The sequence below is a fragment of the Coffea arabica genome, chromosome 4e (assembly GCF_036785885.1).
Source record: "Coffea arabica cultivar ET-39 chromosome 4e, Coffea Arabica ET-39 HiFi, whole genome shotgun sequence".
NCBI lineage: Eukaryota > Viridiplantae > Streptophyta > Magnoliopsida > Gentianales > Rubiaceae > Coffea > Coffea arabica.
Genome location: NC_092317.1, coordinates 16,618,151 through 16,632,285, shown reverse-complemented (window position 1 = coordinate 16,632,285; position 14,135 = coordinate 16,618,151). Strand labels below are relative to the sequence as shown.

Below are 14,135 nucleotides of genomic sequence, written 5' to 3'. Positions count from 1 at the left end.
TTACTTCTCGCATAAGCCAAGTACTTAAACAAACCGTACCATTCAACTTACTCTGTCCAAAAGTACAATTTCAAGCATCAAGAAAATGTCTAACTTAAAATACTTAAATTCAACTTAATTTACAATTTAAAATTCCTAATCCAGGGCACAGAAGCACCACAGGATTCACATTTTCCCAAAGACACAAAAGTCATCCAAAAGATACTAAAGTTTTCCCAAAGTACATATATAAAAGTGGGCATTCAAAATATAACATTTCTTTTCTAGTTCTCCAAGACTTCATGCAACTCAGAACCTGTCAAGGAAAACAAATTGGAAGGGATGAGCCAATAGCTCAGTGGTGCCTCGAAACATGCAATTCACATAGGGCAATTTAACAAGTACAAATGGACAAGTAAGCAATTAACAATTTAGGAAATCGAAGTAACATGACAAGAAAAGGATACGGGGCTCTCAGGAGCCAAAGTCCACGCGCTTGATCAGGAAATTTTTTTTTTTTGTAGTTGACACTCCGTCAATTTTCACTACCTAACCTCCATGTAGAATATTTCCTACTCTACTTGTCTCCTAGCAACGACTTCCCCCTTATTTTCGGGCCCGACTCCAACACGAATTTTGCAAGCACTTTTACCAAGACGGCAGAGAGGTACCTCCCACTCTAATAGAGCGTGGTACGTGCATCCGTTTGGTTTATTTAGTCGACGAGACCACGCTCCAATCGACATTGCAACACTTGTACTTGTGATATTTCACGCAATCACATAGCATATAACATTTCATGATATCTCTTGCAAGTACTTTTAACAAGTAGTTCAACTAGCAGTTAAACACGATTCACGCAAGAGACACTTACCTCAAGTGAAGAGTCTAGAATTGCAAACTTTGATCGAGATTGTGCTCTTCACCAACTCCTAAAATCATACAAATATTTCACATAAATTTCCACTTTTGAGTTGGCGAATTTAACTCGAGTCAACTAGCTTTTAATTTCAGTCAAAAATCCCAAACTAGTATTAATCGTTTTCTCAAAGTGAAATCCACAAATTTCGAGTGAAATTAAATTTTGAGGTTTCTTTAAAACCAAAAACTTGCTAAATTCGTCAAATATTTCAATAACCAAGTTCTAGAGTCATATAAGCAATTAACACCACTTTGGTGTCACTGGTTGAGAAAAATCATATTTACCCATTTAGAGAAATTTTCCCTTCTAATTTTTCCCAAAAATATCTTGGGAAATTCCTTTAAGAGGAAATCATATAAACCAAGTAAAACTAGTCGTTGGAATTTCTATAAAATAGAAACTCCTTAAGTTTGCCAAATTCCATTGACCAACTTGGTTCAAGGATTTTCATGAAGGCAAAAACTTGAGTTTTCAAGAAAATTTCCAAATTTGGCATATTTCTCGAAATAGGACATTTGGTTTAATAAAATTCAAGGTTATTGACTCGAAGTGGACCTAGTAACAAAGGTTAATGCTAGAAAACATTTTCGGGACAAATTTAGTCCACATTTAACCAAAACGAAATCCAAACGTCAAAATCATTTCTAATTTCAAACAAAATTTCTGTTTTGAGTAGCCCCGTGAAGAATAAAATTTTGGTCCATTTTTTGAATGTAAACTCTACTAGATTTTGTCCCCAAATTGAGTTATACACACCCCTTAACTAAACACAAGTCAAATTGGGTTCATGTTAACGTGAAAATCATTCAACGTGTCTCATGCAAAGCTGGAAAAATTTTCAAGTGCATTCGGTACAAGCAGTCCATTTTCTCTTCAATTTGTCCAAAATTTTTCAACTACTCAAAGGCTACATTTTTACCCAAACAATACTTCACATATAAGTTAACATGTTTACAGCTCAAATGGTTCAAAAAAACTTGTCAAAACCAAACCCCAAATTCGCCCAAAAATCTGGAAATTTCCAGAATTTTTCGGACAGCTCAAGGGGCATTTTTCCCTTTGATTTTTCAATGAAATTTCCCATTGCACCAAAGCTGCATTTTCACCAAAACTGCTCTACACATATAGGTGAACATATACACGATTTAAATAGCTCAATAACTTCACAAAATCCAACTCAAAATTTCGGGTAAAAATGGAAGAAAAACAGGCCTGCTGGTTCGGTTTAGCAGAGCAGAATTTTCTCCTCTTTTTGCTCAACCATCTTCAACTTATAACTCATATTTTAAGTCCATAACAATCACAACTAATTAGTCTAACCTCCCAACAAGCAATCCAGTTCATTACCTAAGCAAAAATTGCAAAACAACAACCGGTAACAAAGCTGGAAAATTGATCCCTCATCCGGCCAGCACCCCATTTTCATTCTTAAAATTTCCCAAACATTTACCCACCACAAAACACACATATAAACACATAAAACACCTCTAGTTTCATCAATCATTAGCTTAGAGGATCAGCAACCCAACATGTTTCACCAAGACAAGCTAAAACTTCAAGAACCAAAAGCTGCAACAAATCTGAAATTTTGGCTAAGGGGGTGAAGCGGAAGTTTTTGGGTTACCTTTGGTGGTTGTTTACTAGCTAAATGAAGTGCCTAGTTCCCCAAGTTCGCTCCTAGAATCACTGAGGTCAGTCGGCACCCCTTGCAATCTATTTTTCTCTCGGTCAAACCAGTCACCGCAGCAGCAAAGTAGCGACCGAAGATCAAAAGGGCTGCGGTTCTGGGATTTTTGGTGAGCTTGGGGTGGTTCTGTGGTTGGTGGAAGGAAGAAATATGAAGCTGGTTTTTCTCCTTCACCCTGGTCTGAACAACCCAGCAGTAGTAGCAGCGGCAGGAGCAGCGAGAGTAGCAGCAGCAACAACGATCCTCTCCTTCCTCTTGCTCGATCTGGACAGCAGCAAGAAGTGGAGATGGAAGCTGAAAATGGAAGCTTGAAGACTATGTGTGAGTGGCTGAAGATGAGAGGCTGTTGGAGCTTGGAAGGCAGCGGTTTCTGCTTCTTCTTGCAGCAGAGGAGCGAAAGTTTAGAGGGGTAAGAAAAGGGTGGTAGCTGGTGAGAAGATGGGAGGAAAATTGGGGTAGTCTAGGGAGTGGTCTAATTGACTTTTGGGCATGCTAATAATGGTGGGAAAATTTTGAATTGAATCGCGTTTACGCGCGAGAATTTTATCTACTGGTAGAAATTCCTCATCTAGCATTTTCTCAACTGAATTATACATTTTTATAACCTCTACATATCATACAGTTCAACTTAGAGCTATATTGCGTATGGGAGTGCGAAAATCCAACTTAATGTTTAGCCGAACGCGAACCGTCAAATAAATTTTGAAAATTCATGTAAATTAAAATATAACATTTATATAAGTGACAACATCATTAATAATATAAATACACATTTTTAAATATAAATTCATATTATTTAATAATTTCAACATTTAAATAATATTTTGATTTTAATTTTCAGAAATTAATGCAATTTTGAGATCCTCACATCCTTCCCCCCTTAAAAGAATTTTGTCCTCAAAATTCTTACCTGTTCAAGCGAATAACTCTGGGTATTGGTCCTTCATGTCCTTCTCTACCTCCCAAGTTGCCTCCTCAACGTCGTGATTTCTCCACAAGACTTTGACTAAGGCAATCTTCTTATTTCTCAGTTCTTTAATTTCTCGGTCCAAAATCTTAACTGGTTGCTCCTCATAGGTCAAAAACTCGTCTACTTCAACTTCATCTAATTGAATCACATAACTTGGGTCGGGATGATATCTCTTGAGCATAGATACGTGGAAGACATTATGAATCCTGCTCATACTAGGAGGTAAATCCAGCTGATAAGCCATTTTTTCAACTCGTTTAAGAATTTCAAAGGGTCCAATGTATCTCGGCTTTAATTTCTTTCCCTTCTTGGATACTACCCCTCCTTTCATAGGTTTCACTCTTAGAAAGACTTTGTCCCCTACGTCAAATTCCAAGTCTTTCCTTCGGTGATCTGCGTAACTCTTCTGCCGACTTTGAGCAGTTTGAAGTCTCTCCCTAACCAGCTTAACCTTCTCATAAGCTTCTTCGATCCATGGAATAGCTGTCGGGTCTAAAACTCTCTTCTCTCCTACTTCATCCCAATGAATAGGGGATCGACACCTTCTACCATAAAGCGCCTCATACGGTGCCATTTGGATTGAAGCCTGATAACTGTTATTATAAGCAAACTCTGCCAACGTCATGTACTGGCTCCAACTCCCTCCGAAATCTAATATACAGGATCTTAACATGTCCTCTAGGGTTTGTATGGTCCTCTCCGACTGTCCATCTGTTTGTGGATGATATGCAGTGCTCAACTTCAATTTAGTCCCCAAAGTCTCCTGAAATTTCTGCCAAAAGCGGGAAACAAACCTAGGGTCTCGATCGGAGACTATACTTACAGGAATCTCATGCAATCTCATAATTTCTTCTGTGTATAACTTGGCTAGTTTCTCCAAAGAGTAACTCATATTCACCGGTAAGAAATGTGCAGATTTTGTAAGCCTATCCACTATCACCCAAACCGCATCATGTCCCCTTTGACTTCTAGGTAAACCCGTCACAAAATCCATGGTAATATGCTCCTATTTCCACTCAGGGATTTCTAAAGGTTGTAACAAACCAGAAGGCTTTTGATGTTCTGCCTTAACCTGCTGACACACTAGGCAAGTCTGTACAAATTTCGCCACATCCCTTTTTAAGCCATCCCACCAATAAAGCCCTTTTACATCCTGATACATCTTGTTAACTCCAGGGTGAATAGTATACTTGGACCGATGTGACTCCTCTAGAATTTCTCTTTTCAAACCCTCTTCACTAGGTACTACTATTCGATCCCTAAATCTCAAAATGCCTTCAGGTCCTAGTTTAAAATCTAGGGTTTCCCCCTTTCCCACTCTCTCCAAATAACCTTGTACTACCGGATCCTTCCTTTGAGCCTCCTTAATTCTTTGTAACAAAGGGGATTTTAAGGATAGATTTCCAAACAAGATTTTCAACTTTTCTAAACGAGGATTCCAACCACTCGCTTCTTCTAACATATCCCATTCTCTCACCATTAGACCCGCTACTTGAGCCCTCCTACTTAGTTCATCTGCAACCACATTTGCTTTCCCAGGGTGATAATTGATTGAACAATCATAATCCTCAAGAAATTCTACCCAACGCCTCTGTCGCAAGTTCAACTCCTTTTGTGAAAACAGATACTTAAGGCTCTTATGGTCTGTGAATACCTCAAATGTTACCCCATACAAGTAATGTCTCCACTTCTTCAAAGCAAAAATAACAGCAGCCAACTCTAGGTCATGGGTCGGGTAATTCATCTCATGAGGTTTTAATTTCCTAGAAGCATAGGCCACAACTTTTCCCTTTTGCATTAGAACACAGCCTAACCCTTCTTTAGAAGCATCGGAATATACTACATACCCTTCAACTCCCTCAGGTAGGGCTAACACTGGAGCCGTAGTCAATCGCCTCTTCAATTCTTGAAAGCTCGCTTCACATTTAGGGCTCCAAATGAACTTATGATTTTTCTTAGTTAACTCCGTCATTGGCCCAGCAATTTTTGAGAAATCTTTTATAAAACGACGGTAATAACCCGCCAATCCCAAGAAACTTCTAACTTCAGTTGGATTCTCTGGTTGTTTCCACAAAGTAACTGCCTCCACTTTAGTTGGATCCACTGCAATTCCATTCTTATAAATTCTATGACCCAGAAAAGAAATTTCTTCCAGCCAAAATTCACACTTACTGAACTTAGCGTAAAGCTTGTGTTCCCTCAACACTTGTAAAACTATCTCCAAGTGCTTGGCGTGATCCTCTCGGGTCTTAGAATATACTAGAATATCATCTATGAATACCACCACAAATTGGTCCAGATATTTCTTAAAGATTCTCTGCATTAGATCCATGAAAGCAGCTGGAGCATTGGTTAACCCAAAAGGCATTACCGCAAACTCAAAGTGCCCATATCTAGAATTAAAAGCAGTCTTAGGTATGTCCTCCTTTTTAATCCTCAATTGATAGTACCCTTGTCTCAAATCTAACTTAGAGTACACCACCGATCCTTGCAATTGATCAAATAATCCATCAATCAAGGGCAAAGGGTACTTATTCTTAATAGTCACCTCATTCAAACCTCGATAGTCAATGCACAATCTCAAACTCCCGTCCTTTTTCTTTACAAACAAAACTGGAGCTCCCCACGGTGAGTCACTTTCCTTAATAAAACCTCTTTCTAGGAGGTCCTGCAACTGGATCTTTAGTTCTTTCAACTCCGCAGGAGCCATTCTATAAGGAGTTTTTGAAATTGGGGCTATTCCTGGAACCAAGTCAATCTTAAACTCTATCTCCCTTTCAGGTGGCAAAGATGTTAATTCTTCCGGAAAGACATCGGGAAAATCTCGCACGATTGGTACATCTTCTAATTTCACTTGGTCACCAGGGGCGTTAATTAAGAAAGCTAAGAAACCCTGGGCTCCCTTGTGAAGCATTTTCCTAGCTCGAATCCCTGAAATCAAAGCAGACGAAGCTAATCTACCCCTTATAACTAGCTTGAGAGTGGCCTCACCTGGGATGCAAAATTCCACCACTTTAGCTCTACAATCTAGCTTAGCATGGTGGTAAGACAAAAAGTCCATTCCTATAATCACATCATACCCCTTAAGGTCCAAACTCACCAAGTCAACCAGCATTTTTCGCTCCCCAACCCAAAATTCACACTCCTTATACACCAAACTAGTGAGTATGCTTTTATTACCTGTAGGAGTCATAACTTCCAAATCATAGGGTAATCGTACAAGCTTTACATTAATTCCACACATAAAAGCAGGATTAACAAACGAATGAGTCGCACCTGGATCAATTAAAACCTTAGCTAATCGATGAAAGATTGGAAGTGTACCTTCGACTACCTCCGAAGGGTCAGGTACAGGTTGACTATCTAGGGCATAAACTCTGGCCGGGACCTTTGGCCGACTCCCTCCAGAAGCAGTTTGCCTAGAACTTGTGGCACCTCCTTGGCTTCCCCCATTCTCGGAAATCTTAGGACAATTAGCAATTTGGTGCTCAGCACTCCCACACCTGAGGCACTTGCCCTCCTTTCTCCAGCACTCATTTGCGGTATGATTGGCTTTTCCACAGTAACCACAGGTTATCTGAGGGGTTGACACTTGTACACCTTGTGGAGCACTCCTAGGGGTCCCCTTCCACTTTGACCTCCTCTCACTCCAGATCCTCTCGCCCCAGAGCCTCTACCTCCTGCACCCCTTGTTAAAGCACCTCTCGATGCAAGAGGGATATTCACTACCCCAGTTCCTCTACCCATCTTAGGCGGTGGGGCACTTGTAGAAATTAGGTCCCTGCTACCACTAGGGGCATTCCTTTTCCTAGCAAAGAATGACTTAGATTGGGCTCTAGCCGTCTCAAACCTCTGAGCTTTCTCTACGGCATCACTATACGTGTTAATTTGAGCAGTTGCTAGCCCCTCTTGAATCTCCACATTGAGCCCTTGCACAAATCTCCTAATGCGTCTCTGCTCAGTGGCTATCAGGTCAGGGGCATATCGGGCTAGTTTAGTGAAGTAGGTCTCATACTCTGCTACACTCATGGCCCCTTGTTTGCACTTAATAAAGTCGTCCTCCATTTTCTCTTGGACTAGAGGTGGAAGGAATTTGGCATTAAACTCACGGGTGAAGTTTGCCCAAGTACTAGGGGTACGGTCTCTATCCCACTTATCCTTAATTAGATTCCACCAAGACCGTGCAGCTCCCTCAAATTGAAATGACGCAAAAGTCACCTTCCGCGTCTCAGTGTAATCCAAGGTGGCAAAAATATCAGATATTCTCTCCCACCATCCCTCAGCTATTTTAGGCTCTAGCCCACCTTGAAACTTAGGCGGCCCAAACTTTAGGAACCTCTCCAAGGCCCTATCTTCAGTATCTAACTGCCCACCAGGTTGTTGATGCACTGGTCCAGGACCTTAACGGTCCGTCAAACGTTCTAGCACTTCGGTTATCCTATTAATAGCGGTGGCCATTTGATCTCCGCCCCCGCCCTCGGGTCCCCGATTTTGGTTCACTTCCGATGCTCTATCGCCCCCTTGATCACGAAGGGGTTCAGCCCGTCTCCCTCGACCTCGGCCTCGATTTCGGCCTCGGCCTCTATCACGGGGATCCATACCTAGTTATGCCTAATGCAAAACAAGAAGTAAGTATATAGAAATTTACGCAAAATTTAAAGAGCAACGCAGGAAAATTGCATAAAATTGAGAAACAAAGCAGAAAATTATGCCAAATGAAGATCAACTTGAGGGCGATAAAAATAACCATAACTAACACATATATTAACATTCGAAATTCCTACAATTAGCATTTCGTTGGGATTTTACAAAAATATAGCCCAAAAGTGCTACAAGGTGCAACCAGTCATTCATAATCAAAAGAAGTGCAATCACCACAAAAGCAAGCCATACAGTTACAAAAATACAATGGCCCAAGAGTTAGCACCATCCCAACCAATGTTTACAGATTACAAGTCAAAAGAGAATCTAACTAAGCCTAGTCCTCAGCGGGACCATCAGATGGATTCCCCTCATCAGGATCCTCTTCTGGATCTTCCTCCGGGTCCTCCTCTGAATCCTCCTCAGCACTAGGAGCTACCTCTGAGGCCTCGTCCATCACCTCATCCACCAGCATGGTAGCATCCGCTAGTATCCCAAAAGCTCGCTCACGAACCATGTCTCTCATCCTAGCCACACTATCCCTTGCTCTCTGCAGCTCCTCACGGTCTGCCTCAGCCCTAGCTCTCTCCTCTATCACCCGTCCAGTCAGCTCTGTTGCCCTATTCTGCAGATGAGTCACTATGGCACCTAACTCATCCACGTCCTGAATCAGGGCCAGATTGGAATTCACCAACTGGCGACGCTCATCGTCTATAGCCAGAACCAAGCGGTTGGGGTAAGAAAAGGTCAACCTACAGTCACACCTAGGAACCCTGGTGTCGGGCGAGTACTGACCACGAGCTCCACCACCCTGAACTTGGTAAAATATAGGCCTAAGAGGCGGCACGTGACCATTCACGTGCCCGTTACCATTAGCAGCATGTCCGTTCCCATTAGGGTTCTCCATACCTACAAAACAGCCAAAACTTTCAAAGTTAAACCTTAGCACCATTAACTTGATCAATTATCACTTAAAATATATCTAAGTATCTCATTCCTATTTCTAGGAATAAAATACCTAACAATTCTCCCAAATACGTTCTAACCTAATGCTCTGATACCACCTGTGAAGGCCCCACCTCCCTCTAAGGCGAACCAGAGGGTTCGGCGAATCGCCTGCCCAACTCTCGCCGGGACTCACTCACTCAATCATCTAACATCATCAAATATTATTCGTAAATAAACTTTACTTCTCGCATAAGCCAAGTACTTAAACAAACCGTACCATTCGACTTACTCTGTCCAAAAATACAATTTCAAGCATCAAGAAAATGTCTAACTTAAAATACTTAAATTCAACTTAATTTACAATTTAAAATTCCTAATCCAGGGCACAGAAGCACCACAGGATTCACATTTTCCCAAAGACACAAAAGTCATCCAAAAGATACTAAAGTTTTCCCAAAGTACATATATAAAAGTGGGCATTCAAAATATAACATTTCTTTTCTAGTTCTCCAAGACTTCATGCAACTCAGAACCTGTCAAGGAAAACAAATTGGAAGGGATGAACCAATAGCTCAGTGGTGCCTCGAAACATGCAATTCACATAGGGCAATTTAACAAGTACAAATGGACAAGTAAGCAATTAACAATTTAGGAAATCGAAGTAACATGACAAGAAAATGATACGGGGCTCTCAGGAGCCAAAGTCCACGCGCTTGATCAGGAATTTTTTTTTTTTTGTAGTTGACACTCCGTTAACTTTCACTACCTAACCTCCATGTAGAATATTTCCTACTCTACTTGTCTCCTAGCAACGACTTCCCCCTTATTTTCGGGCCCGACTCCAACACGAATTTTGCAAGCACTTTTACCAAGACGGCAGAGAGGTACCTCCCACTCTAATAGAGCGTGGTACGTGCATCCGTTTGGTTTATTTAGTCGACGAGACCACGCTCCAATCGACATTGCAACACTTGTACTTGTGATATTTCACGCAATCACATAGCATATAACATTTCATGATATCTCTAGCAAGTACTTTTAACAAGTAGTTCAACTAGCAGTTAAACACGATTCACGCAAGAGACACTCACCTCAAGTGAAGAGTCTAGAATTGCAAACTTTGATCGAGATTGTGCTCTTCACCAACTCCTAAAATCATACAAATATTTCACATAAATTTCCACTTTTGAGTTGGCGAATTTAACTCGAGTCAACTAGCTTTTAATTTCAGTCAAAAATCCCAAACTAGTATTAATCGTTTTCTCAAAGTGAAATCCACAAATTTCGAGTGAAATTAAATTTTGAGGTTTCTTTAAAACCAAAAACTTGCTAAATTCGTCAAATATTTCAATAACCAAGTTCTAGAGTCATATAAGCAATTAACACCACTTTGGTGTCACTGGTTGAGAAAAATCATATTTACCCATTTAGAGAAATTTTCCCTTCTAATTTTCCCCAAAAATATCTTGGGAAATTCCTTTAAGAGGAAATCATATAAACCAAGTAAAACTAGTCGTTGGAATTTCTATAAAATAGAAACTCCTTAAGTTTGCCAAATTCCATTGACCAACTTGGTTCAAGGATTTTCATGAAGGCAAAAACTTGAGTTTTCAAGAAAATTTCCAAATTTGGCATATTTCTCGAAATAGGACATTTGGTTTAATAAAATTCAAGGTTATTGACTCGAAGTGGACCTAGTAACAAAGGTTAATGCTAGAAAACATTTTCGGGACAAATTTAGTCCACATTTAACCAAAACGAAATCCAAACGTCAAAATCATTTCTAATTTCAAACAAAATTTCTGTTTTGAGTAGCCCCGTGAAGAATAAAATTTTGGTCCATTTTTTGAACGTAAACTCTACTAGATTTTGTCCCCAAATTGAGTTATACACACCCCTTAACTAAACACAAGTCAAATTGGGTTCATGTTAACGTGAAAATCATTCAACGTGTCTCATGCAAAGTTGGAAAAATTTTCAAGTGCATTCGGTACAAGCAGTCCATTTTCTCTTCAATTTGTCCAAAAATTTTCAACTACTCAAAGGCTACATTTTTACCCAAACAATACTTCACATATAAGTTAACATGTTTACAGCTCAAATGGTTCAAAAAAACTTGTCAAAACCAAACCCCAAATTCGCCCAAAAATCTGGAAATTTCCAGAATTTTTCGGACAGCTCAAGGGGCATTTTTCCCTTTGATTTTTCAATGAAATTTCCCATTGCAGCAAAGCTGCATTTTCACCAAAACTGCTCTACACATATAGGTGAACATATACACGATTTAAATAGCTCAATAACTTCACAAAATCCAACTCAAAATTTCGGGTAAAAATGGAAGAAAAACAGGCCTGCTGGTTCGGTTTAGCAGAGCAGAATTTTCTCCTCTTTTTGCTCAACCATCTTCAACTTATAACTCATATTTTAAGTCCATAACAATCACAACTAATTAGTCTAACCTCCCAACAAGCAATCCAGTTCATTACCTAAGCAAAAATTGCAAAACAACAACCGGTAACAAAGCTGGAAAATTGATCCCTCATCCGGCCAGCACCCCATTTTCATTCTTAAAATTTCCCAAACATTTACCCACCACAAAACACACATATAAACACATAAAACACCTTTAGCTTCATCAATCATTAGCTTAGAGGATCAGCAACCCAACATGTTTCATCAAGACAAGCTAAAACTTCAAGAACCAAAAGCTGCAACAAATCTGAAATTTTGGCTAAGGGGGTGAAGCGGAAGTTTTGGGGTTACCTTTGGTGGTTGTTTACTAGCTAAATGAAGTGCCTAGTTCCCCAATTTCGCTCCTAGAATCACTGAGGTCAGTCGGCACCCCTTGCACTCTGTTTTTCTCTCGGTCAAACCAGTCACCGCAGAAGCAAAGCAGCGACCGAAGATGAAAAGGGCTGGGGTTCTGGGGTTTTTGGTGAGCTTGGGGTGGTTCTGTGGTTGGTGGAAGGAAGAAATATGAAGCTGGTTTTTCTCCTTCACCCTGGTCTGAACAACCCAGCAGTAGTAGCAGCGGCAGGAGCAGCGAGAGTAGCAGCAGCAACAACGATCCTCTCCTTCCTCTTGCTCGATCTGGACAGCAGCAAGAAGTGGAGGTGGAAGCTGAAAATGGAAGCTTGAAGACTATGTGTGAGTGGCTGAAGATGAGAGGCTGTTGGAGCTTGGAAGGCAGCGGTTTCTGCTTCTTCTTGCAGCAGAGGAGCAGAAGTTTAGAGGGGTAAGAAAAGGGTGGTAGCTGGTGACAAGATGGGAGGAAAATTGGGGTAGTCTAGGGAGTAGTCTAATTGACTTTTGGGCATGCTAATAATGGTGGGAAAATTTTGAATTGAATCGCGTTTACGCGCGAGAATTTTATCTACTGGTAGAAATTCCTCATCTAGCATTTTCTCAACTGAATTATACATTTTTATAACCTCTACATATCATACAGTTCAACTTAGAGCTATATTGCGTATGGGAGTGCGAAAATCCAACTTAATGTTTAGCCGAACGCGAACCGTCAAATAAATTTTGAAAATTCATGTAAATTAAAATATAACATTTATATAAGTGACAACATCATTAATAATATAAATACACATTTTTAAATATAAATTCATATTATTTAATAATTTCAACATTTAAATAATATTTTGATTTTAATTTTCAGAAATTAATGCAATTTTGAGATCCTCACAGCGGTTCATACGGTTCGACCGGTTTCTAGTGGTTTTTCATTAACTTACGGGTTTGACACTAGACCGGACCGGTGATATGTCTGGTTCGCGGTCCAACCGGCCGGTCCGATCCGGTTCTAAAAACATTGGTTCTAGCAAAATCTTTCTTGATTAGCGAGTCAACACATTGAACCCCCGATTTCATAAAGGACAGTAGTTTTAAGTTTTCAAGTCCTAATGCTACTTAGGGTTTGATCACCCTACAATAAGGCTTGGGTGACAAGTTTTGTGGTCCAGTTGGGTTATATTATAAAACGCACCATGGGTTTTTTTTTTTTTAAAAAAAATTTCACTTCGGTGCTATTTAGAATTGTGACGGCTTGAGCTCTTCCAAAATTCCTTTTCTTCTATTTTCGAAAAAAAGAGTCTATTTAAATTTTTTTTCAAAAAGTACAAAATATTATACAAATTGCATAAAGCAATAATTGAATTGTATAGTTTTAGTTCTCAAGAATATTTCATGAAAAGATGTGTATGGTAGTGATTCAAATCCTCACGTTTGAAAGTCGAGTGATTTCTGGCATATATTTGGGCTATTAATTGCTCTACAGATTGATACTACTATTGGCTTAATCCCTTGGCTATATTAATATTACGGTGGTGCTTTGATCAATGCCAACAACAGCTTCATTTGATCAAATAATCTCTCATCAATGCTCTGTTTTAACTTTTGGATCCATTTGGTTTGAAAAATTTATTTTGACTCTGATTATTTTATAATTAAATTATAAGAAAATCAATTATCTAATAATTCAATATTTACAAAGATTGATTAGGTTGGCAAATATAGTACACAAAATTTTCTTAAAAAAGTTGTTTCTCGACATGAAAGATACTATTCCAATGATATATGTGTGTGTGTGTGCATGCGCGTGTGTGTGAACCATTTGAATCCCATATTTCTGGGTCAATTTTTCAGTAACGGTGTTTGTGATTTATTCAGTCACTTTAAAATTAAGCTTTGAATAATAACCCATTTTTCTTGTATCAAACCAAATGTCTAAGCAAAAGTAAATTAAATTAAACTAGAAGTGATTCAGCCATTGTTTTTAATTTGCTTTGCTAGACTTGTGGCATTGAAGACATTAGTCAATCACATTTACCAAAAAAAAAGGCATTGGTTAGTCATGACTATGCTAGAGTAGCGGGATTATTTTTGAGTAGTTTAAGACATCCATAAATTTCATGTTAAACTCTTAAATTAGGGTTTGCACTTTAGTTCTTAAACTTCAATTTAGTTTATTCTCATATAAG

At 39.4% G+C, this 14,135-nt stretch overlaps 1 protein-coding gene and 2 long non-coding RNA genes across 3 annotated transcripts; all 3 read right to left on the bottom strand.

Moving 5' to 3' along the window:
• Positions 1–230: 230 nt before the first annotated feature.
• Positions 231–2,972, bottom strand: LOC140005728 (uncharacterized). The gene is made up of 3 exons (XR_011813295.1): positions 2,526–2,972; positions 854–911; positions 231–295 (listed from the first exon to the last, which is right to left on the bottom strand). It is a non-coding gene; the product is annotated as an uncharacterized lncRNA (long non-coding RNA).
• Positions 2,973–4,564: 1,592 nt separating this feature from the next.
• On the bottom strand, positions 4,565–9,106 carry LOC140005512 (uncharacterized). Its single transcript, XM_072046515.1, has 4 exons — positions 8,554–9,106; positions 7,236–7,946; positions 6,164–7,110; positions 4,565–5,875 (listed from the first exon to the last, which is right to left on the bottom strand). Exons 1-4 carry the CDS (start codon positions 9,104–9,106, stop codon positions 4,565–4,567), a joined length of 3,522 nt encoding a protein of 1,173 aa, XP_071902616.1.
• A 509-nt stretch (positions 9,107–9,615) lies between these two features.
• LOC113707897 (uncharacterized) lies at positions 9,616–12,373 on the bottom strand. Its single transcript, XR_003452372.2, has 3 exons — positions 11,911–12,373; positions 10,239–10,296; positions 9,616–9,680 (listed from the first exon to the last, which is right to left on the bottom strand). It is a non-coding gene; the product is annotated as an uncharacterized lncRNA (long non-coding RNA).
• Between the last annotated feature and the right edge of the window lie 1,762 nt (positions 12,374–14,135).

What these genes read in the sequence shown, in the direction of transcription:
- LOC140005512 (XM_072046515.1), bottom strand. Translation starts at nt 9,106, where the DNA reads ATGGAGAACCCTAATGGGAACGGACATGCTGCTAATGGTAACGGGCAC. An exon ending in TTTAACAAGGGGTGCAGGAG is followed by an intron (nt 7,111 to 7,235) that starts GTAGAGGCTCTG and finishes ACTGTGGAAAAG; the next exon opens with CCAATCATACCGCAAATGAG. An exon ending in GGGGAGCTCCAGTTTTGTTT is followed by an intron (nt 5,876 to 6,163) that starts GTAAAGAAAAAG and finishes GATCTAATGCAG; the next exon opens with AGAATCTTTAAGAAATATCT.